At 39.8% G+C, this 25871-nt stretch overlaps 1 protein-coding gene across 4 annotated transcripts in view; it reads right to left on the bottom strand.

The window, feature by feature from the left end:
* ASTN2 (astrotactin 2) overlaps nt 1-25871 on the bottom strand; it is a 1331668-nt gene that overhangs the window by 216985 nt on the left and 1088812 nt on the right. For all 4 annotated transcript variants that reach the window (XM_006865679.1, XM_006865678.1, XM_006865680.1 and 1 more), the window contains 2 exons: nt 11944-12077; nt 10233-10381 (listed from right to left, as the gene is read on the bottom strand). In XM_006865679.1, the coding sequence (XP_006865741.1) occupies nt 10233-10381; nt 11944-12077 (283 nt within the window). The remainder of the gene's footprint in view (nt 1-10232; nt 10382-11943; nt 12078-25871) is intronic.

Genomic DNA, 25871 nt, shown 5'->3' with positions numbered 1-25871 from the left:
GCTGAAGCCAGGAAATCTATGGTGAATGAGATAAAACTTCTACTTAATTTTATTTTTCATTAGCAGGAGATGACCCAAGAAAGAGTTGGGGAGTGTGGTGGAAAGATCAGTAGACTCGGAAACAGGTGGTCATGACATTGGGTGAACTATTTTATCTTCTTATTCTTAGTCTTCTGATTTTTACAATGGAGAAGTTGGACTCAATGCCTAATACTTCTACTCTGAACTTTTGGGATTCCCAGATGACAGCATGTATGAAAGCAGGCACATAAACAATATGTCTGAAGAGCCAAAGTGACTACAAGGTTAGAGCCCTCTAGTCGCCATTTGCGTGACCTGATATTTCATCCTCCCCTACCAACACTGATGCCTTGTTGTTAGTTCCTGTCAAGTCAATCCCATCTCATGGTGACCCCCTCCCTGTATTACAGAGTAGAACTGTTTTGTAGAATTTCTTTGACTGCAATCTTTACAGTAGCAGACCTCCAGGCTTATTCTTCCATGGTGTTGTTGGGTGTGTTTGAACTGCCAACCTTTAGGTTAGCAGTTAAGCACAAACCACTTGTGTCACTTAGGAACCTTCACAGATACCCAAAATTCTCTTATTCCCACTTACCCCTCAGTTTATGCTCATCCAAAGTAAACCACACCAGAGGTTGAGTGAAAAAATCTCTGGATTCAGTAGGGAGGATAAATAAAGGTCTAGCCTTGGCCAGTGAACAGCTCACCAAGTGTGTGATAGTTGAACAAGTCCTTCCTCTCTGCCTGAGTCTTTTTCTCCATAGGTCAAATAGGAGATTTAGGTTCATTAAATCTGCTTGGGATTCAGTACCCCCTTATGCCTGCCCCCTTGTGTCTACCCCTCCTCAAGGGCCGAAACCCATGCCAATTACTCAGATGAGGCCACAGGGAAAAAAACAAATGTCTGTTTTTAATGTTGATGACAGATTAGCGTGCAGGGAATTCATCCACCCCTAAAACATGCCCCGTTTCTTCTCAAAACAAGGAACAGGAGGCTACTTATGCTTGGCTTTCCCATCAGAGTTCCAGAACGGACAGACCAGTGGCTTCTATGAAGGAAACAAAGAGGGTGGGTGCCAAACCCAAAGTGGGAGGGGGGCGGTTGTGGGAGACAGGGAGGGAGGAGACAGCACTTCAACAGTTAGTTCAAAACGGTGTTAAACAGATGGGGTCATAAAGTGTGTGCGTATGTGTGTGTGACAGAGAAAGAGACAGAGACACAGAGAGAAGGCATGTATGTCTCTGTACACAGGCACATGAATAAATAAATGACTACAGCATTGGACTTGCTGCAGGCAAAAATCTAGAGTGATCAAAGGAGAAAGCCCACATTTCCCTATTCTGGCCTCACCTGACTGAATGTGTGAGTAATCCTAATTCTATTCCAAATAAGTCTTAAAGCTTATTTTGTTGTTTTGTTTCTAATATTTACTTTTCCCTTTCTTATTTCTTTTTTTAATTTCATGGAAATGGGAGCAAAATAACTAAAAGTTAATACCTCCTATGTAACCGTGTGTAGGGTCGCTATGAGTCGGAACCGACTCCACGGCACATAACAACAACAAATGTACCAAAACTGTGCTACATTTTATCTTTAAAACAGCTTGTGAAATAAGTGTGTGCTTGTTTTTTTTTTTTTTTTTTTTTTTTCTGCTACACAGTTAAGGAAATTGAGACCTAGACAAGATGTTGACTGACCCTAGATGTCTCAGTGACTCCAGCTTTCCAAAACCCAAACTCCTTCATTAGGTTTATATCCTCCAAGATAAAACTCAACTAAGTAAGCTGGAAGTTTCAACTTGCACTGAGTTGACTTTTCAGAGAGCTGAGAAGTAGTACAGATGGCATGGAAGCAGATGAATAGGATTAATCCTTTAGAGATCCACCAACCGTCATCTAAAGCACTCAATGATGATGAGACATTTTAGAAGACCTGCACATAGCATTATGTATGCACTTGTACTATGTCATCTCTACTTCATTTGATCAAGGAATTAATATGAAATTTGAAAATTTGAGCCATGTACATGGCTAAACTCATATCACTCAACTGAACCAACACAGAATATCTTATGTATATCAAGTACTATGCAAACATAAAAAATTCATCTGGGAAGCTCACAATCCATAAAAAGATAATTACCAGTCTAAGAATTCATGAATGGAATGCTGGGAAGAAAAAAGTCAGCTCTCTTGAAAAAAGGTGAATAGAACTTGTAAAGATGCAACAAGACACGTCACTGGCTTCAACCTTCTAACTGACTACAGAAAGAAGAGTGGGCCATATCTGTGCTGGCTAACATCAGAAAAGGAAAATAAGAATTAAGTTTTAATTCAATCAAAAAGAGAACTGTTGGAGCAAAGCACTAGAGAGTTAAGAGGAAGAATCTTGGATTTCCAATTCTGCACAAAATGAAATAATAGGGACCAAATGTATTCGCCCTCCCACCTAGAATAGTGAATAATAGTAATAATAATAAAATCAGACAAATTATATAAGGCAAGTTTTTAAGACACTGGAAATAGCAGCAACAACAACAAAAACGGAAATCCTAAGAAACAAAAAACAGAGATCCAGAGATACGTGAAATAAATTAGATGAACATTATAATTGCTCCGGAGTCCTGGTGTGGCTCTCTGGGTTAATGTGCCAGACTGCAAAGCCATTTGAATTGCAAGGCCAGTGGTTCAAATTTACCAGCTGCTCCTCGGAATCGACTCAACAACACTTAACAACAACAACAACAATTGTTCTACCATTATGCTTTTACAGTTTTCAGGATACAATGCAGGGAGTCCCGACTCACTTGTGATCCTGTGTAGGGTTTCTGAGCAGTGGCTGGTTCGTTTGAACTGCCGACACTGTAGTTCACAGTCCAGTGCTTACTCTACAGTACCACACCAGGAGTCTGTAGAGGCCTGGGATATATTAACAGAACCCAAACTGAACTAAAACGGAAAACATACTCTGTGGTCCCATTTTTATAAAACTCTATAAAATGCCCATGTCTGTTAATCTATTGAGACAATGGGTCAGTGGTTGTAGGATCAATGGACAAAGGGACAGGAGGAAACTTTTGGTGGTGATGGATATATTTAGTCTTTTAAAGACTTCATAGGTGTACACAGATTTCAAAATGTATCAAGTTTTACCTTAAACATAAGTACAGCTTATGTAAGAAAGAATCACCTACCCCAGAACTAGGCAAATGGTGGTGGTGGTTATGTGCCGTGAAGTCAGTTCTGACTCATAGAGACCCTGTACAGGGTTTCCAAGGCTGTAAATGTTTATAGGAGCAGGAAGCCTCATCTTTCTCCTGCGGAACGGCTGGTAGTTTCAAACTGCTGATCCTGAGATTAGCAGCCCAATTCGTAACCACTATGCTACCAGAGCTCTTTAGAGCTGGGCAAAGAGCTATCACTAATTATCTGTTCTCTCCATACTATAAGCACTGGACTGCAAATAACAATGTCAGTGGTTCGAGCCCTGCAGCCACTTGGTAAGAAAAAAATAAGGCTTTTTGCTCCCACAAAGATTTTAAAAGATCTTGCAAACCCCATTCAGGGTCATTATGAGTTGGAACTGACTGGAAGGCCCTTAACAACAGCAACAACAACACTTTTCAGCTCAAAATAATAAGAAAAAGCTACAAACATTAATTAATGATAGAAATATGAAATGTAAGAAATATTAATCTGGGAAAATTGGAAGTTGTCAAAAATGAAATAAAGACCAATATCCTAGGCATTAGTGAGCTAAAATGGACTGGTATTGGCCATTTTGATTCAGACAATCATATGGTTTACTATGCCAGGAACCACAAATTCAAAAGGAATAGTGTCACATTCATCATCAAAAAGAATATTTCAAGATCTATCTTGAAGTACAATGCTGTCTGTGATAGGATAATAACCCTATGTCTACAAGGAAGACCAAGGAAGACCAATTAATACCACTACTATTCAAGTTTACTCACCAACCACCAAAACCAGAGATGATGAAACTGAAGGATTCTGTCTACCTCTTCAGTCAGAAATTGATCAAATATGCAATCAAGATGCATTGATTATTACTGGTGATTGAAATGCAAAAGTTAGAAACAAACAGGAGGGATCAGTAGTTGGAAAATATGGCCTTTGTGCTAGAAATGGTGCTGGAGATCACATGACAGAATTATGCAAGACCAGCAACTTATTCATTGCAAATACCTTTTTAAACAGCATAAAAGGAGACTGACTATACACATGAACCTTAGCAGATAAAATACACAGGATTCAAATTGACTACATTTGTGGGAAGAGATGGTCGAGAAGCTCAGTATTATCTGCCAAAACTAGGCCAGAGACTAAGTGTGGAACAGTGCATTAAACACGTTCATATGAATACATCCCACCTGAATTTAGAGACTATGTCAAGAAGAGATTTGATGCATTAGACACTAATGAATAAAATCCAGATAAGTCATAGGATAACTTCAAGAGCACCATTCAGGAAGAAACCAAAAGGTTATTTAAAAGACAGTAAAGAACGAAAAGATGAAAATCAATGACAGAAGAGACTGTGAAACTTACTTGTGAGTATAGAGAAGCTAAAGAGAATGGAAGACATGAAGAAGTAAAAGCGCTGAACAGAAAATTTCAAAGGGCAACTCGAGAAGACAAAGTCAAGCATTATAATGAAATGTGCAGAGACCTGGATTATAAAAACTAAAAGGAAAGAACATGTTAAGAATTTCTGAAGTTGAAAGAACAGAAGAAAAAATTTGAGTCTTGACTTGAAATATTGAAGGACTCAATGGGAAAAATATTGGATGATGCAGAAAGTATCAAAAGAAAACGGAAGGAATATACAGAGTCACTGAATCAAAAAGAAACCGTCAATCATCAACCATTTCAAGAGATAGCACATAATCAAGAACCAATGGTACTGACAAAAAAAGTCCACTAAAGGCATTGGCAAAAACCAAGGCTCCAGGAATGATGAAATATAAATTGAAATCTTTTGACAAACTGATGCAGCACTGACGGTGCTCACTCATCTATGCCAAGAAATTTAGAAGACAAAAAAAAAAAAAAAAGAAAAGAAATTTAGAAGACAGCTTCTTGGCCAGCCGATGGGGACTAATCCATACCTGTGCCCATTGCAAAGAAAAGTGACCCAATAGAATGTGGACATCATCAGACAATATCATTAATATCACATGCAAATAAAATTTTGCTGAAGATAATTCAAAAACAGTTGTAACAGTACATTGACAGAAATTCAAGGCAGATTCAGAAGAGGATGTGGAAGTCAGATGGATCTTGGTTGAAAGCAGAGAACAACAGAAAGCTGTTTACTTCTGCTTTATTGACACAAGTATTAACTACTTGTGATATACAGATGATACAATTTTGATTGCTGGAAGAAAGAGGACTTAAAATACTTACTGATGAAGATCAAAGACTGCAGCTTTCAGTACAGATTGCACCTCAATATAAAGAAAAGAGAAATCCTCACAACTGGAGCAATAAATAACATCATGACAAACAGAGAAAAGATTGACATAATCAAAGATTTAATTTTACTTAGATCCATAATCGACACTCATGGAAGTAGCAGTGAAGGAAGTAAACTACAATGACATTAGGTTAATCTTCTGCAGAAGACCTCTTACAGTGTTACAGAGCCAAGGTATCAATTTGAGAAGTAAGGTGTGCCTGACCAAAACCATTGTATTTTCAATACACCACATATGCATGCAAAAATTAGACAACGAATAAGGAAGAGAGGACAAGAATCAATATATTTGAATTATGATTTTGTAGCTCTGGTAGCGTAGTGGTTACAAATCGGGCTGCGAACCGCAAGGTCCGCAGTTCGAAACTAGCAGCTGTTCCGCGGGAGAAAGATGAGGCGATCTGCTCCCGTAAAGATTTACAGCCTCCGAAACCCTGTTCAGGGTCGCTATGGGTCGAAACCGACTCGACGGCACTTAACAGCAACAACAACAACAAAAGTACCATGGAGTGCCACAAGAACAAGCGTATCTGTTTTGGAAGAAGTGCAGCCAGAATTCTCGTTGGAAGCCAGAGTAGCAAGACATCGTCTCTCACACTTCAGACATATATCAGAAGGGAACCAATCACTGGAGAACCAATTGTGCTTGATAAAATGGAGGGTCAATGACAAAGAGGAAGACTCCCAATAAGATAGATTGAGCAGCAATGGGCTCAAACAAAACAACAATTATGAGGATTGCACAAAATCAGGAAGTGCTTCATTCTGTTGTGCACAGTGTTGCTATGAGTCAGAACTGACTCAACGGAACCTAACAACAACATTTATCTATAATACAGGGGGACATCAAAAAGTTTGTGGAAATATTCCATTATCTTTTCATTCCATTCTTCCATGAATTCCTTGAAACCCCACAGAACACATCAAAGGGGCCCTGATAGCATACTGGGATATGACTTGGGCAGCTAATTGTAAGATAAGAAGTTTGGAAATACCAGCAGCTTCACAGAAGAAAGATGAAGCTTTCTGTTTCCATAAATATTTACAGCCTCAGAAACCCTATACAGCGTCACTTAAGTCGGATCCAACTCAACAGCACACAAACACCACTATCAGCAGTATACAACAGGTCAGTGGTTTAAACCCACCAGAGGTTATGTGGGAGAAAGACTGTGGTGTGTCCTATAAAGATTTCAGCCTAGTGAGCCTGATGGGGGCAGTTCTAGTCTGTCCTTTGGGGTCACTGTAAATCAGAATAGACTCTAAGAGCACATGACACGGTAGGTGTTTCCATCTATTAGGTCACTTAATCTTACAACAATTATATGAGTTAATAATTTTCCCTGTGTTTCCCTCACTTCCAAAAACTAGGCAAATGAGGCTCAGAGTAAGAGTTACTCTCTCAAGCTCACAAAATCAGTACACAAGGGAACCCAGGGGTGTCCAACTCCAAAGGCCCTACACTTTCCATTGTACTATGCTGCCTCAAAGGAGCCCTGGTGGTGCTATAGGATAAGCACTGGACTACAAACCACAAGGTCGGTGGTTCAAGCTCATCAGCCACTCTGCAGGAGAAAACGGAAGCTTTCTATTTCCATTAAAATGCAATACCTCGGAAGTCCTACACAGGGTTGGTATGGGTTGGAATCAACTCGATGGCAGTAGGTAGGGGTAATGCTGCCTCCAGAAACAACACTTTGCTTCCTCCAAGAGATTGTCCACGTTTAGAAAGAAATGATCTTTCCATTCCTGGAGGTATGTAAGTGAAGTCCTTTTTAAATGTACTGCAATGTTAAAGGGGAAGTAAAATTCCTGGTGTGGTGCTGTGGGATGAAGCAATGGACTGCATGGTTGGTTTGAACCACAAGGTCGGCAGTTGAAACTCACCACCTGCTCCTTGGAAACCCTGTACAGGGTTGCTAGGAATCAGAACCGACTCAAAGGCACTTAACAACAACAAGAACAAGACTAGGTGAACCTAGGATCTTTGCAGCCCTGAAATTTTCTCTTGACATTTGAAGAAATACCTCAAGACAATGAATGGAATATGCCAAAGCAAAGATAGAAACAATGAGTGCCCTCAGCTGAAAAGAGGGGTGCTGAAAGGGTCAAGAAGTCTTCTTGAAAGCAGCAGCCCTTGAGCTCTGACTTAGAAGCTGAAGGGTTTATAAGAATGAGCACTGTGCTGAAAGTAAGATAGACCTGTTTGGAAAGCCTGGTTCTACTTGGTACTGTTTGTGGAATTTGAGGAAAATCATATACCTCTCTAAGGAGCTCTGGTAGCGTAGTGGTTACGAGTCGGGCTGCCAACCTTAAGGTCAGCAGTTTGAAACTACCAGTGGTTCCGCGGGAGAAAGATGAGGCTTTCTGCTCATTTACAGCTTCGGGAACCCTGTGCAGGTGCACTATGAGTCGGAACCAACTCCACAGTACTTAAGAACAATATACCTCTCTGGGCTTCAGCTTTATCTGTAAAAAGGGTTGACGATCATTCTTACATTATTGTTTTTTTAATTCTGACGAGAATGACATGCTCTAGAGGTGTGAAACATTAAAGAGGAACCAGTTTCTATAAAGTCAGTCCTGACTTATGGCAAATCAATGTGTGTCAGAGTAGAACCGTGCTTTTGGAAGTAGATCACCAGCTCTTTCTTTTAGGAAACATCTGGTGGACATGAACTTCAAGTCTTTTGATTAGAAGCAGAGACCACTATGCATTTGCTCCTTCTAGTGCCTCATTCGGTCTTCTTTCCCCTTAGTATCTGTGCTCTAAGAAGCCTTGTCATTATAAAACAGCCTCTACAAAGATAAAGGGGTGCACACACACACACGCTACACACTCAAATGTTCACACATACCATCAGGTCTCACCCAATTAGAAATAAAAGTTTATACAAATGAACACAAGCATACATATACTGATACACAGGTAAACTTGTGCATACCTATTTACATACTCAGACACAGTCTTGCACAAGCACACATGCACACACACAGAGAGTCAAAAGATGGAAAGAACTAACAAAGTTCTAAAGGATGGGGCAAAGCAAGCTGCCCAGTTCATTCTCCATGACCAGCCTCTCATTGAAAGTAATGCCTACTCCAGCCTGTCCAGCCCTCTCTCCAGTCAGTTCCAGGCAGTGAGCCACATTAACTCCAGTGCACCAACTTGACTTCTCCTGTTGTCTTGCATCTTGGACCCTTTGTTCTCTGTTCTATTTCACATTTGCAAGTTCAGTGACCTCGTTTTTCTTAATTCAGAGCTAAGCAAAATTATCCTGGAGGAAACCGTGAAGGGAAATAGAGGAAAGGGTAAAGAGAGAAGGAAGCAATAAAGGTCATTTTATTCATTCATCCAACAAACATTTGAATGCTAGGGATTAGAATCGGTGTTGTTGTTGTTAAGTGCTGTGGAGTTGGCTCTGACTCACAGCGACCCTGTATAGGGTTTCCAAGGAACAGCTGGTGAACTTGAACTGCCGACCTTGCAGTCCAGCTCATTAGCCCACAGTGCCACATCAGGACTCCAGGGATTATAATAGACATTGGAAATTCAACCATGATTAAGACAGATGCGTCATCTTTGTTCTTTGAGTATACAGTTCAGTGGCAGATACATGCCAATAAGCAACCAAGGAATTATACTTCTTTAATTCTTTCTGTAATTCAGTATTAGTTCATTAATTTATAAAAATTAGATTACAATGAGCTTGAGGGGACATCATGGGCTAGATAATCTTGAGTTAGTCACATTCCTAAAAGTGTGGAATGAGTACCCACTGAAACTCATAGTCACTGAGTAGATTCCAACTCCTAGGGACCACACAGGGCAGAGTAGAACTGATCCTTAGGGTTACAGAGTTGACAGTCTTTCTTCCTTGAATTTCGTCCTCGGAGCAGCTAGTGGGTTTGAATAGCTGACCTTGTGGTTAACAGCCCGATACTTAACCTACCATACCACCAGAGCTCCTTAGAATGAGTACAGTTTAGATTATTGTGACCTTTTAGTTCAGTGCCTGGCACAGTGAGTAGATGCCCAATTGATGTTTTCTAGTTGGGAAAATGCAATGACTGAATGGAGATCTAACAGGGAAAAGATATGTGAAAAGATTGTGATTTTATCTTCAAACGCAGTGCAGATCACAGTGAATGCTCAGCTTCTTGGCAGAGGGATTTAGAAGAATTCAGCAACAGCATTCTGAATTTCAATCACATCATCCCTCTTAAGAACCACCATTCTCACCTTCTCCTGCATACCTGAATCATTTCCAATTTTAAGTTCTCTAACACCAGTTAATGAAGATATTCCAGTACATCTCAATGCAAAAGACTCTTACTTGCTTTAAGTCCCTTATCTCAGTTCCAGAGATAATACACCAAAGACTTCAAACATGAGACCTATAGGCCTTCCCAAGTATAGAAACATCAAATCCTCTTCAGAATCAATTAATCCTTTGATGTGTGACTTTGAAAGTCCAACTCAGAGTATCAGGCATTCTCTCCAACTGCAACATGCGAACTTTCCTTGCTCAGAATCACACAAAAAATGCACACAGGGATTGGCACCAGGTGATAATCACTAAACAATGAAACCTTTCAATGCTTTCCCAAGGCAGATGACACCAAGTCTCAAAAGGCATTGGCAAATCCCAGTTTCCCTCCTCTATCACTCTATCTTAACAAAATCCGAAGTCATGGACTTCCTACCTACCTGTGTAGAGGTCAGTATCTGTGTACTCATCCACTTTCTTGTGCTGCAGAATATAGTCAGAAACCTTGGTCCCAATAGCTGGCTGAACATCCACCCACTCCAAGGAAACCACATTGCTGGAGGGCTCCACTGTTGGGGACAGTCGCAGCCTACGAGGGTGACAAAGAAGGTTGCTAGTTTGCCAGAGAGCATCACAAAGGCCCTAAAAGGGTCTCCATGCTTGAAGATAAAATCACAAGCTTTAGACTGAGTTCAAATCCTGATTTCATCCACCACTAACTCCTTGTTTGACCTTAGGACAGTTACTTTACCTCTTACAGTCCCCATTTCCTCATCCATAAAATGGGAAAAATAAAAACAACCTTTTAGAATTGATGTAGAATTCAGTTAAATAAGCAATTCACGCAGTATGTGCTTACTGAAAGTTGATTAGCTCTCTAGTTATTAAAACTATACCTTTATTTGATGCTTCACTTTCAGTTAAATTGACAGTGCCTTCAAATAATAGCTTTTGATCTCTTTGCCATTCTCTTCAATCTCCCAATATAACAGTCAACTGTTTAATATTCTTAGATCAACACTCCCTCAAAGAGGGTGGAAATATTGGGGTGAATCTTCTAAATCAAGAAATGACAGAATGATTGAATGGTAAACTGGAATACTCTAGAGATAATGAAATAGAATCCCCTCATTTCACAGATGGAGAAAGCAAGACCCAGGAAAGGGAAATGCTTTGCACAAGGTCACATAGCTAAGGCCAGAACTGTGTGTTGTTTACTTTACTTATGCCCAGCCCAGATCTTTCTTTCGTTCCTCTATATCATGCTATAGCTCAAGGACTAGCTTATAAAATAAGTCTTGTCACTTCACAGAGGTGTATGATGTGACTAATTTTCCTGACGACCTATCTGATATTCCTCTATCATTCTCCCTCTTAATCACATTCCTCCAAATGAAACAGTTTTCCTTTACTTCCTCAAATGGTGATTTTTCCCATGTCTGGCCTTTTATATATACTGTTCGTTCCTTTTCTTGGAAAGTTATTTTCTCACCACACGTTGTTTGGCAAACTCCTACAGCAATTCAGGTTTCATCAAAGAGTCTTCGCTGATGATTTCTCTTCACTTCCAACCAAAGTATCCCCCCATTATTCTATTAGCACATCTGTGTTCTTCTTTCATGCTTCTCTTATGTAAATTTGTAAACTCTGTTTTCCTCTTTTGCCTGTACCATCTTGTTTTCCCAACTAAATTCCAGCTCCCTAGGTGCGTGGACCGCATTGTATTTGCTTACTGATGTATCTCTATTACCTCTCACATAGAAGGTGTTCAAAAGTAGATTTTTTTGAGTTAATGAATAAATTGAAGTTGCTTCAGACAGGCATTACACCTTCTTTCTCTCCATATCTCCAGTGGCTAGCATAAGAACTGACCACACTGTAATCATCACTCAATGAATCTTTGTTAAATGGATGAGGGAAGGAAATAATGATGGAGTAAGTAGGAGGATTCAAGGAGTACACTGCTAGCTACATCAGTGACTGCCCCTGAGACACATTTCTTTTCTGCCCCTCTTCTGCCAAAAAGGAGATAGGCCCAGTAACTTCAGGGATCTGGTTAGGTACCCTGGGAATAGAAGTTTCATCTTGTAGGCCAAAGGTAGGAATGCATGAAAAGGTATGGCCAGAGGAGGAAGGACCATACATACGTACACCGGCTGTGGGAGGGGGCTGCAGTTGGGGAGCCCACTGGCATCAAAAGCATTGAGGTCACACCTGCACCAGTCATCGATCACGTCCCCTTTCCCTGAGCACCAGTAAGAGCTCATCAGTGCACTCTTGAAGGCCTGGAATGAAGAAGGACAGAAGAGACAATGATGACAATAGCGGAGAGACTGAGAGTAAATGTGCTGGTTGTCATGTGGGTAGCTGACTAAGGCTTCAAAGCACTTTCCTACACACATGATGTCATCTCTTGGCTCAACCTCTGGTACCCAACAGCCAGTTTCTCGCATCCTTAGCCATTCTTTATTTAACAGGAAGAATGATTATTGAGATACAAACATTTATTAGAAGCCTCCACTGGGTCAGACACTCTATGTTCACTAACTTATTTTATCTTTTTAATATTACCATAGACTACATATTGCTATCATTTCCCAATTTACATATGGAACAATGGAGGCACATTAAAGATAAACAATTTGTCTGAGGTTCACAGTTAGTAAGTGACAGAGACTCCATGTTAAACACCTTACTATGCCACTCTTCATAGAAGTCACCTTCCTATTTAAAAACCAATAGAAGCTCCCACAGCCTCAGAATAATGTACAACTGCCTTGCTCTATCCCTGAACCTTGCCCTCTTTCTCATCTTTTACCACTCCTCTGTGTTTCTTTTATACTCTACCATCCATGAGGCAACTACTAACATTTCTAGCAAAAGTGCTAGAAATTTCTAGCAAAAGTTAGTTTAGCTGCTAACTGAAAGGTTGGTGGTTCAAACCCACCAGACACTCCACAGAAGCTCTACCTGTGATGGTTATAGCCAAGCCTACAGCCAAGAAAACCCTATAGGGCAGTTCTACTCTGTCACAAAGTGTTGTTATGACTTGGAATCAAGGTGACAGCACCCAACAACAGCTAAATCAGAGAACATGAACTGTTTCTGTAAATGGCCAGGTGGATAACATTTTTGGCTTCACTGCTAGGTAATCTTGGTTACTATAACCGTTATAGTATGGGGTTGAATGATAGAGTTCTCATCCTCCATGCAGAAGACAGGGGTTAGATGCCAGGTCTAAGAGGCTTGGGTGCTGCTCTGATGATGAACACATTTCAGCAGTCCACAAACTAAGACTGATAGAAGCAAAGGGATGGTGCTGCACTTGCACAAATCAGCCTGTGAAAATTCTATGGATCACAATGGATTATGGGATGGCAAAGGATCTGTTATGCACAGGATCACAGAGTCAGGACTGAGTCCACAGCAGCTAACAACAGCAAGAATCTTTGTAGCATGAAAATAACACAGGAAACACATAAATGAATGGGTGTGGCTGTACTTAAAAAAAAAAAAAAAAAAACTCAAAAACCTCAAAACTTTATTTACAAAAATAAGCAGTGGTCTAAATTTTGCCAGAAGGCATAGTTTGCTGACCCTTGCTCTGAATAATAGTCAAATTTCTATTTAACTGTAATACACCATTGTCTTTTCCTTAAAACACATTTTGTTCTCTCTGGAATATTTCCCCCTTTGCATTTTAGTTCACTTTTTTGGTTTAAACTGAAATGTTCCTTTTCCTGGGGAATTTTGTTTGTCTCTGGGGATCATGTTCCACTCTTGACACTGTAACACTAGAACACCCAAACCAACACATTTACTTGTCTGTCTCATCCAACAGATGAGAATCCCACCAAGGGCAAAGGTCACATCTTATTCACAAGAAAATTCTCAGGGGATTGGGCATCAACTTTCAATCAATGCTACTCAAATAAATGGATAGGTATTATAACACTGATCACTAATGTTTGGCAATTAAGATAAATTGGCAGTTATTCCTTCGGTTCCACTCAAGACAGATCTTAAGTTTTACCTTCTACTTTTTTTGGTTCTCTACCTCAGGCTCATATGTAGAAGTGACTTTCACTGCTAGTTCGATGCTTGCATGAATGGACTGCTTAAGTTAAATTAATGAAATTAACTGGAGTTAAATACATCATATATTCAGATTGCTCTTTCAAGCCATTGGGGGTTTAGAACATGTGTCAGCTCTCTAAAACGGAATGGAGTTTCTGATTATATTTGAATTCAAATTCTAAAGCACTTGGTCTTTTGTTGTTGTTGTTAGGTGCTAGCAACTCAGTACCAACTCACAGCAACCCTATGCACAACAGAACAAAACACTGCCCAATCCTGGGCCAACCTCACAATTGGTCTTTGGAAGTCTATAATCTACACTGGTAGCCCTAATTCCATTTTGAGTCTTGACCTAAATTCAGACACCATTAAAGTCCTTTCTGACCATTAGATCAGCAATGTGGCTCTGATAACTCCTAGGCACATCCAGAAAACAGAAGTTTTCCCTCAAGAAGAATGTCCTAATCCCAAGCAAGCCCTACAGCAATTTGTCCCGGAGAATTTGGCTCCACGTCTCCTGAATGACTGCCTAAAACTAGCAATGCATTAAGGAATCCTGATGGCATAGTGCATTACAGGTTTGGGCTGCTAACCACAAGATCTAGCAGTTTTAATCCCCCAGCCCCTCCATAGGCTTTCTGCTCCCCTAAAGATTTACAGGCTCAGAAACCAAATCCAAGGTGGCTATGTGTCAGAACAGATTCAATAGCAAATAGCAACAAGGGATCCTGGTGACATAGGACCACGTGGTCATGAGTCATACCCCAACCACCTAAGAGCCAGTTACTTGAAGCCACAGAACCAATCCTGTAACCTTTTTAATCTATAGTTGTGTACATATGATAATTATGGTCCCTACACACACCCCTGCTTGTGACAGCGATGGATTACGCTTACAACCAATCATGATCTTATGATTATTTCCTTTGTGTGAGTTAGGTAGTCAGCTGCTAGCCCCTAGCAAGGTTGGAGGTTCAAACCCACATTTAACTCTGCAGGAGAAAGGTGAAGCTATTTGCTCCCATAAACATTTACAGTTTCAGAAACCCTAGCAAGGGCCACTGTGAGTCAGAGACAATTCCATGGCAGTGGGTTTTTGGTATTTATGAAAACCATGGCTATGAGCTGGCAAGAATCCATTGCTTCTATGCTTATTTTTCCCTCATCCAGGATGATTTGTCTTCATTTTTTTCATAGTCCTATTTAATGTCTAATAAAAGAAGGGTTTCTATAAAATATGTTCACTGCTATTCATAAGGTTTTTAGTGACTAAATACTCAGAAGTAGTTTGTCTCTCTTTCTTCCTAGTCTTTCTTTGTCTGGAAGCTCATCTGAAACCTGTCCACCATGGGGTGACCCTGCTAGTATTTAAAATACCTGTGACACATTTTAATATGCTTTCAGAATCACAGCAACTCACAAGCCACCACAGTAAGACAAACTGACAAATGAGTGGTTTAAATTTAAGAAAGGCGGGTGACAGGGTTGTATTCTTTCACCACACTTGTTCAACTTATATACTGAGCAAATAATCTGAGAAGCTGGGTTATATAAATAAAAATGTGGCATCAGGATTGAAGGAAGACTCATTATCAACCTACAATATGCAGATGATACAACCTTGCTTGCTGAAAGTAAAGAGGACTTAAAATACTTACTGATGAAGATCAAAGACCACAGCCTTAGGTATAGATTGCATTTCAATGTAAAGAAAAGAAAAATCCTCACCACCAGCCCAATAGACAACATTCTTATCAATGGAGAAAAGACTGAAGTTGTCAAGGACTTCTTTTTTCTTGGATCAACTATCAACACTCACGGAAGCAGCAGTCAAGAAATCAAACAACATATTGCATTAGGCAAATCTGCTGCCCACGACCTTTTGAAAGTGTTAAAGAGCAAAGATGTCAGCTTTAGGACTAAGATGTGCCTGACCCAAGCCATGGTATTTTAAACAACCTCATATGCATGCAAAAGTTGGACAGCGAATAAGGAAATCTGTAGAAGAATTGATGCATTTGAGTTACGGTGTTGGAGGAGAATATTGAAAGTACCACAGGCTGCCAAAGGAACAAACAGATCTGTCTTGGAAGAAATGTAGTCAGAGTGTCCTTGGAGGCCACAATGGTCAAATTGGTCTCTCATAATTCAGACATATTGTCAGGAGGGACCAGTCACTGGATAAGGATACCGTGTTTGGTAAGGTGGAGGGTCAGAGAAAAAGAAGAAGACCCCCAGAGAGATGGATTGGCAAACTGGCAGCATCAATGGGCTCAAGCATGGCAACAACTGTGAGGTTGGCCCAGGACCAGGCAGTGTTTCATTCTGTTGTGCATAGTGTCACTGTGAGTTAGTACCCAACTCAATGGCACCTAACAATAACAACAACAATGAATATGTTTGAATCTAGGGACATTTTTCCTATTTCTTTTGTTGTTGTTGTTAAGTGCTATCAAGACTGTTCTGACTCATAACAACCTTATTCAGGGTTTCCAAGAAGCGGCTGATGGGCTTGAACCACAGATTTATTAGTTAGCAGCCCAGTGCTTCTCCTACAGTGCCAGACCACAAGAGATTATTGATGTCTTACTCTTTGCCAGGAAACAGGGTCTGCCTTTTGGCATTTATTTATGTATCATATGCATTTTGGGATTTATTTCTTCCTTCCTTCCTTCTTTCTGTGCTTCTTCCCTCCCCCCCCTTTCATTTTTTTTCCTTTGTGCTTTTCAAATGAACATTTCGTATTACCTAAGCTCAAGGAGTCTTGGTGTCATGCTGTGTATTAATGTGCTGGACTGCAAAGTTAGTTTGAATCACAAGGTCAGTGGTTCAAGTTCACTAGCCGCTCCTCTGAAACCCTATACAGGGTCGATATGGGTCGGAACTGACTCGGCACTTTACAACAACAAGGACAAGATCAAGGATACCTAATTTTTCATTCTGCATTGTTCAACATATTCAGGTCTGACTTGGTTGTGCCGGCCCAGCCTGTGGTCAGCTTCTTAAGCCAGCAACACGGATCTAGAAGGGGAAAATGTGAATCAAAAATGTTTTTGCTTAAGCTGCCATCACATTTCTCCAAGATCCTTTGACAAGATGGTCCCTATTATTCCTGCCTTATATCCTTACACATACTCTCTCCTAGGAAATGAAAAAATAGCCTAACATCGCTTGAGTTAAGAATGTTGTTGTTAAGTGCCATCAAGTCGATTCCGACCCACAGCAACCCTGTATAGAGTTTCCAAGGAGCAGCTGGTGACTGTGAACCACCGACCTGGCAGTTCAAATGACTTTGAAAGTCTGACACATTAGCCCACAACGCCACACCAGAACTCTGAGTTAAATATGTTGCTTTTATGTGCCGTGGAGTCGGTTCCGACTCATAGGAACACTGTACAGGGTTTCCGAGGGTATGAAACTTTACGGGAGCAGAAAGCCTCATTTTTCTCCTGCGGAACCGCTGGTAATTTGGAACTGCCATCCTTGAGGTTGGCAGCCTGATTTGTAACCACAATGCTACCAGATCTCCTGAGTTAAATATTGTTGTTGTTGAGTGCCATCAAGTCGATTCCGACCCATAACGACCCTGTATAGGGTTTCCAAGGAGCAGCTGGTGAACTTGAACCACGCACCTTGCCTTGCAGTTCAAACGGCTTTGCAGTCTGGCACATTAACTCACAACGCCACACCAGGAGTTAAATATAGTGACCCAATAATCCTGGTATGGCGCTGTGGGCTAATGCATCAGACTGCAAATTGAACTGCAAGGTCGGTGGTTCAAGCTCACCAGATGCTCCTTGGAAACCCTATACAGGGTCGCTTTGGGTCGGAATCAACTCGACCACAATTAACAGCAACAATAATTTTTATAAAAAAAGAACAATAATAAAAACCTAATGTTCACGAAGCAACTAATTACATTTATAAGGTGCTTTAAGCACACGTAAAAATATACCTTTACAATAATTTTCAGATATAGACATTTTGATCCTCATTTATAGGTGAGAAAACCAGGAATTGTAGCAATGAAGCCATTTTCCCTAGTTCTCAGAGCAGGTAGATGGTAAAAAAAAAGGAACTCAAACCTAGATTTGTATGATTCCCAAGTGCAGGTCTTTTCTGTTCAGCCATGCAGGGTAGTGAAATTATGCCAAATAGGTTTGTCATATTTAGTAAAAAAGTAAAAATAAACGTAAAGATAGAGGATGATCCATTAAACTTGAGTTTCAGATACCTGTTTTCATTTTTAGTGTAATTACACCCCAAGCAATATTGACATGTAAAGTATCTGTGCCAGAGTCAGGTAACATAGTAACAGCGTGGCTGCTATTGCATGTCAAAACTTAGTTGGGGAACAAATGTACAGTGACTACCACCAGTCCAAGAGCGAGACACTCTCATGAGAACAGAAACCAGATGCAAGAGCAAGGGGAGGGGAAAGAACATCCCGTTTTGCATGCTAATATGTGTGTGTGTGTGTTTATTTGTGTGCGCACGTGTGTGTTTGTGTAAGTATGTGCGTGTGTTTGTGTGCTTTTTGTAATCAATAGGGGCTTGAGCTTGTGGAAAACAAAACAGGAAATCTCTCTGGACTTTTGTGAGCTCCACCAGCCAGGCAACTCTTGGGAAGAAATCCTGCCTCTGAGTCTCCCCATCATCCACTGGCTCTTTCCCAAACCCGGAGGAACAGAATGGGGAGTGGTGCGATGGCCAGACAAACCCTGGATAGAGCACAAACACACCCTGATAAAAGGCCAACATCAAACAGGGAGCCCCTGCAAAGCAGCAGAAGCCAGCACTATGTCAGCACAGGATCGTACTTCCCTTGCGTCTCCAGTCCTTGCAACACTCCATTCAGAGTCCAATTCTATCCCAAGGGAGGAGAATCAGAGAATGTTCCAGCTTGAAGGGAGTCTGTAAATAATCTAATCTAATCCCTTTTACAGATGCAGATACAGTGGCCCTAAAAAGACTAGCAGAAAGGCTAACTGGTGGCCCCAGGTGACAGAAGTCACCTCATGATGAAACTCCTCCTCCATCTCATCCTCAAAATTGTCCTTTCAAAAGAACACTTTGTTCAGAAAAGCATGGAAGAATAGTACTGAAGTCCATCGAATCCTGGCATCCTTGACCTCTCTAAGTCACACAGAAATATAAGTGCCAAGATTTCATTCAAAACATAATTTTCTGTCACATGTTTGTGTGTACATGTTGCAAGCACAGCTCTATGTGTGTATGTTGTGTGCGTGTTTTTAGAGAAAAACGAAACAGTACATTAGTGGTTCTTTTGACTCTTGGCTTTTGAGTAAATGGAGAGAGCTGGGAAACATATCCTGCACTTAATACAAGGGCTACATTTGCATGGCCATTGGTTTTCATAACACAAAAAGGTTTGCATTACCACAACTTGTAAATGGTTCCAACTTCTGGCTAATTAGTTAGCAAACCAAACTGGGCAAGGGAGAAAGCAGCCACAAAAATGTTAAGCAATCAAAATAAACTAGGATTTAGTCCTGATTCTGTTGCTTTCTTAAGTGAACTTACATAAGTGATTATTCTCTTTAAATCTCAGTTTCCCCCATCTGTGAGATGAGAGGACAGGAGATAATCTTTGAAGCTTTATCTCACTTCAGTAAGCATCACTGAAGTCCCTACTTCACAACATGTGCTGTCTAGATGCTATGAAGGGATATGAACAAGACCCAGTCTCTAACTTCAAAGGGCTCATGGTTTAATGGTGAAGACACATGCAAACAAACAAGTACAATTATTATGGTTCAGACGATATGAAGTAATCCACACCAGAGGCTGTGGGAATACAAAGGAAGAAGCTCTTTCAGCATTCAAAATGACAATGTCTTAGAAATCTTAAATTTTAAGTTGTTCTTAGGTGTCCTCCAGTTGGTTCAGACTCATAGCAATCCCATGCACAACAGAATGAAACACTGCCCAGTACTGCATCATCCTCACCACTGTCGTGTTTCAGCCCATTGTTACTGCCACTGTATCAATCCATCTTATTGGGGGTCTTCCTCTTTTTTGCTGACTCTCCACTTTATTAAGTATGATGTCTTTCTCCAGGGACTAGTTACTTCTGACAACATGTCCAAAATATGAGAAACAAAGTCTCACCATCCTCACTTCTAAAGAGCATTCAGGCTGTACTTCTTCCAAGACAGATTTGTTTGATCATCGGGTAGTCCATGGTACTTTTAATATTCTTTCCCAACATCACAATTCAAATACATCAATCCTTCTGCGGTCTTCTTTATTCACTGTCCAACTTTTGCATGCATTTGAGGCAACTGAAAATACCATGGTTTGGGTCAGGCACACCTTACTCCTCAAAGTGACATCTTTGCTCTGTACACTTTAAAGACATTTTTTGCAGAAGATTTGCCTATTTCTATACACTGTTTGATTTCTTGACCTCTGCTTCCATGAGCATTTAGGGTGGAACCAAGCAAAGTGAAGCCTTGGCAACTTCAATCTTTTCTCCTTTTATCATGATGTTATTTATTGATCCAGTGGTGAGGATTTTCCTTTTCATTACATTGAGCAGCGGTCCATACTTAAGACTGTAGGTTGTTTTGTGGGGTTTTTTTTTGTCTTTATCAATAAGTATTTCAAGTCCTCTTCCCTTCCAGCAAGTAGGTTGTATCATTTGTATAGCACAGGTTGTTAATGAATCTTCCTAAAATCCTGATGCCACATTCTTCTTCATATAATCCATGCAGCTTCTTGGATTATTGCTCAGCATACAGAATGGATAAATATGGTAAAAGGTTACAACTTTTCTGACTTTAAGCCATTCAGTATACCCTTGTTCTGTATAAATGACTGCCGCTTAGTCTATGTACAAGTTCTTCATAATGATATACACCCTACATTTAATTAAGATATTTGAATCCATATATCCTGCTTCAGGATTAGCACTGGGCTTCAAACCACAAGATCAATAGTTCAAACCCACCAATTGCTCCTTGGAAACCCTATACATGGTAGCTATGATTCTGAACCAACTCTACAGCACTTAACAACAAAAACAATAACCCCTACACAGGGTCGCTATGAGTCAGAACCAACCTGACAGAACTTGCCAACAATAAATAAAATATCACTAAAACTTTGCCCATATGCAAGTTCAAGCTGAAGATAATAAAAACAAGTCAATGAGAGCAAAATTATGACTTTGAGTATACCCCACCTGACTTTAGAAATCATCTCAAGAATAGATTTGATGCATTGAACTACGTGAATACAAGATCAACTATGAAATAGCAAGAACATTGTATAGGAGGAAAGCAAAAGGTCATTAAGAATAGGCTAGAAAGAAAAGACCAAAATGAATGTGAGAAACTTGCTATTGAACACAGAGTAGCTAAAGCAAATGGAAGAAAAGATGAAGTAAAAAGCAGAATAATTCAAAGGCTGGCTAGAGAAGAACAAGTATTATAATGACATGTGCAAAGAGCTGGAGTTAGTAAAAAAAAAAAAAAAGGAGAAGAACGCATTTGGCATTTCTGAAAGAACTGTTTTAAGAAGTTCAAACTTAAAGGTGCAATATTGAAAGATTCTATGGGCAACATATTCAAAAGAAAATAGAAGGACTACGCGGAGTTACTGTATGAAGAAAAAAAAAAAAAAAAGATCGACAGTCAGCCTTTCAGGAGCTAGCATATAATACAGAAATGATGGCATTGAAAAGGAAGAAGTCCAAGTTGTACTAAAGGCATTGGTGAAAAACAAGGTGTTCCAGGAGTTAACGAAATACCAACTGAGACGTTACAACAAACAGATGCAACGCTGGAAATGTTCACTCATCTGTGTCAAGAAGTTTGGAAGACAGCTACCTGGCTAACAAACGGAAGAGATTCATAGTTACGTGTGCCCATGTAAAAGAAATATGAACCAACAGAATGCTGAAACTATTAAACAATATCATTAATATCATACACAAATACAGTTTTGCTGAAGATAATTAATTCAAAAACAGTTGTAACAGGAAATTGCCAGACTTTGAAATGATGCTGATTCAAAAGAAGACATGGGACAAAGAATATCATTGCTGATGTCAAATGGATCGTGACTGAAAGCAGAATACCCGAAAGATGTTTACCTCTGTTATATTGTCAATAAGAATGGCAACTATAAAGTGAACTGTGGGGATCATAACAAATTAAGTATAACATTAGGAAAAATGGGAATTTTCCACAACATTTCAAACAAGGTGATAGTGAGAAGTTTAGAATCAGGAAAAGTATGCATCAGGGTTGTATTCTTTCACCATACTTATTCAATCTGTATGCTGAACAAATAATTAGAGAAACTGTAGTTTCTCTATATGAAGAAGAATGTGGTATCAGGATTATAGGGAGACTCAGCAATACCTGCAATATACATATGGCAACCTTCCTTGCTAAAAGCAAAGAGGACTTGAAGTACTTACTGATGAAGAGAAAAGACTATAGGTTTCAGTATGGATTACACTTAAACAAAAATTCTTACAATGGCACCAATAAACAGCATTGTAATAAATGTAGAAAAGACTAAAATTGTCAAGGATTTCATTTTACACTGATCCACAATCAACACCTATGGAAGCAGCAGTCAAACAGTCACATTACATATTCCATTGGACAAATACATTGCATCAGAACTCTGTAACTTTTGGTTTTTTCCTCTTGATGTTGCTGTTAAGTGCCATTGAGTCGGTTCTGACTCATAGTGAGGAGAAGCTGGTGGGTTTGAACCACCAACCTTGTGGCTCAAACGGACCTTGCAGTCCAATGCTTATCTGAAGCACCACACCAGGACTTCCTTTTTCCTCTTAGCAATACTTTATTGACAATATCTCCTTTTTCTCTTCCATTATTGAATTATTTTCACTTTATAGTTGCTATTGTTATTGGCAATATATATATATATTTTTTTTTCTTTAAATCAGACATCAGGAAAAAAAGTGTTCTTCATATAGTTAATATTTTTAGAAAGAAAAGAAAGATACAAAACAAAATGTAAAGCTTACAATGTTCCAGGTGCTTATAAATATGCTAGTATTATCTTATAGAATATCTGTCCCAACTCGGCGATGTAACTGTTATGCTTCATATTCTATATTGAAAATGGACCTCCTTAAAGGAAAACTATTCAACTTAGGTCACAAACTATAAAGTGATGAATCTGTATGATATCATAGGCCACATTCTTTTTATTCCCTCCTTTCCATGTGCAGAACCTTCAAGAGATGTATTCCACTGCTTTAAGTTCTACTATAGTACATTACTATGACCCATTATTCTCATGAGCAGAGAAGAGTGTGGAGTAGAGCCAGTAAATCTTCAAATATGTTTCATAAAAAAATGAGACGCTTGATAACGTTCTAGGGAAAAGGACACAAGCTTGTATTGCCTGTTGGACAAGGGCATAGAAGAAGAGCATCATCAGAAACTTTTCAGATGTCACTTTGAGAACTAAGATGCACCTTACCTAAGCTATAGTATTTTTGATCGCCTCATATGCATGTGACAGCTGGAAAACCAATAAGGAAAACAAAGAATAAGTGATGCAATTTAGTGACAATGTTAGTGAATAATATTGAATGTACCATGGACTGCCTGAAGAACAAACAACTCTATCTTGGAAGCAGTACAACCAGAATACTCCTTAGAAGTGAGGCTGGCAAGGCTTCATCTTAGGTTCTTTGGCCATGTAATCAAGAGGGATCAGTTCCTCTTGAGAGCTTGGTAGGGAGTCAGTGAAAAAGAGGAAGACCTCAACAAAATGGATTGACATCATGGCTGTGACAATGGACTCAAACATGGCGACAATTGTGAGGCGAGAGCAGTGTTTAATATGCTGAACATCCAACAGCTATACGTTGGAACCAACTCAACAGCATCTAACAACAACAACAGCAAGCCAATACATTGAATTTCATACTCTGTACTTCTAATGGGAGTCCTGGCATGGTGCTGTAAAATAAAGCACTAGCCAGAAAGATCAATTTGAACTGCAAAGTCAGTGGTTCAAACCTACCAGCCACTCCTGGAAAACCCTATACAGGGTTGCTATGAGTAGAAACCAACTCAACAGCACTTAATAGCAATAATAATACTTCTAATTTTTAACCCATAATCAAGTTTGTTATGTTTGGTATTCAGGTGGTTCTGGTTTATATGACTCCTAAAAGGATGCACTGGAGTCCTTACTCAAAGCCTAAATAACTTTGTTTTCTCCACAGTACTTGTAATCTTGGTTATTAGGTTACCCAATCCATGAAATGAGGAGGGGGAAGAGACTGCCAGAGGCAAAGTAATCTCTTGCCTTTTTACCTTCTGACATCCCTATGGGGTCTGACACAGTGCCTAGCATGTAACATAAGTCAGTCAATATTTGAGTCATTGGATTAAATTTTTACATGGAATGCTGAATGAAGCAAACCAACTTATAAATGATAAAAGCAAAGAGAATATGAATGTGGGAGAGATCATGTTCCCCAAGATTGCTTGTAATTCCCATGTCAGTAAATAGTACTCTATCAATTTAGTTCCTCCAAGCAGAAACCTACTAGGGGATCACCTGGGCTCCTTCTCTTTCCTTGCAACCTGTCTCAAAACCAACCTTTCTTCCTGAGACTCACTGCTCTCTTCCTGGTGCTGGTTAGTAATGCTGCTTCTCTAAGGCAATTGCCATAGTCTCAGGACTGGTCTCCTAGCTCTACCATCACCTATTCCGGCACCACATCTCACAAGTTTCTAAACAAACACTGCTTATTCCACTGCTTAGTTGAGACTTTCAAGAGTTTCAGGATCTTCTGCTTAAAGTCTCGACTTCTAAGCCTGACCCTGTGTTTGTCAGCTTGGGCCTGATGTAATCCTCACTGCTCTATGCCCCAGTATCTGTTAAACTGTTTCCCATGCTGTCGCTACAGTGTCAAATGTCCTTACAGAGCTCCAGGAAACTTCCCCTGTCCACCACTATTAGGTAGTTTGTCTCTCATTCAACTTTTGCATAATTCACATTTCTTTGCTGTTTGTTCATTTACATGTCCTTTTTGACTATGAGACTGTGAACTCCTCCAGGACAAGATCATATGTGTAATTCATCCCTATGACCCCAATGGCAAGCATAAGTGTTAACACACAGTATGGTCTTAAAAATATGTGTCGGATGGCCCACAAAGACATTACTCTACAAAGTAGGAACTTTGATGAATAGCAACTGAAATTTTAAAAGCTCTTGAACAACCATCTAAGGTGCAACTACTGTCTTCTTTTTGTCTGGAGGAAAGAAGAGTGATAAAAATTGAAGACACTTGAAAACAATGTGTCCAAAGGACTAATGGACATCAGCCTCCATTACTCTGAGACCAGAAGAACTAGACAGTACCCAGTTATGGCCACCAACTGCTCTTAAATGGGTCACATTAGAAGGTCCTGGATAGAGCAGGAGACAAATGTGGAACAAATGTAAAACCATAAAAAAAAAAAGACCAGGCTTACTGGCCAAATAGAGATTGGCAGAATCCCAAGACTATAGCTAGCCCTTGTCAAGTCTGGAACTGAACTCACTCCCATGGATCACTTTCCAGTCAAGCAGTAGATAAGTATATAGGAAGACAACAACAATGCTAGTGCGGCATGCACACCATAGAATTGTTAATCATTTAATATTAAAAGGGCAGCATTTACCCAAGGACAAAATTCAGAAGGGTTGAAAAAGAAAGACGAATGGAAATAAGGAACAAAGGGAGGAAAGGGGATAAGTGATATTACATTGAGGAGACCACAATCATTGAGATGGAATATAGATTGGTGGGATGTAAAACTGATGATCTCGTCTGTAAACCTTCACTCAAATCACAATAAAAAGTTCTAAAAAGAGTATAAAAATGTTTAAAGCTTAAAAATGTTTTAAAATACGTGTGAGGTTTCATTGATAGGTACTAGGATGCCTTGCCAGAGATGATTGCATACCAGGGATGTAATTGCTGTTGTTTT

The sequence above is a fragment of the Chrysochloris asiatica genome, unplaced genomic scaffold, assembly GCF_000296735.1.
Source record: "Chrysochloris asiatica unplaced genomic scaffold, ChrAsi1.0 scaffold00081, whole genome shotgun sequence".
NCBI lineage: Eukaryota > Metazoa > Chordata > Mammalia > Afrosoricida > Chrysochloridae > Chrysochloris > Chrysochloris asiatica.
The sequence above is the reverse complement of the archived record's forward strand: the minus strand, read 5'-3'. Positions and strand labels throughout refer to the sequence as shown.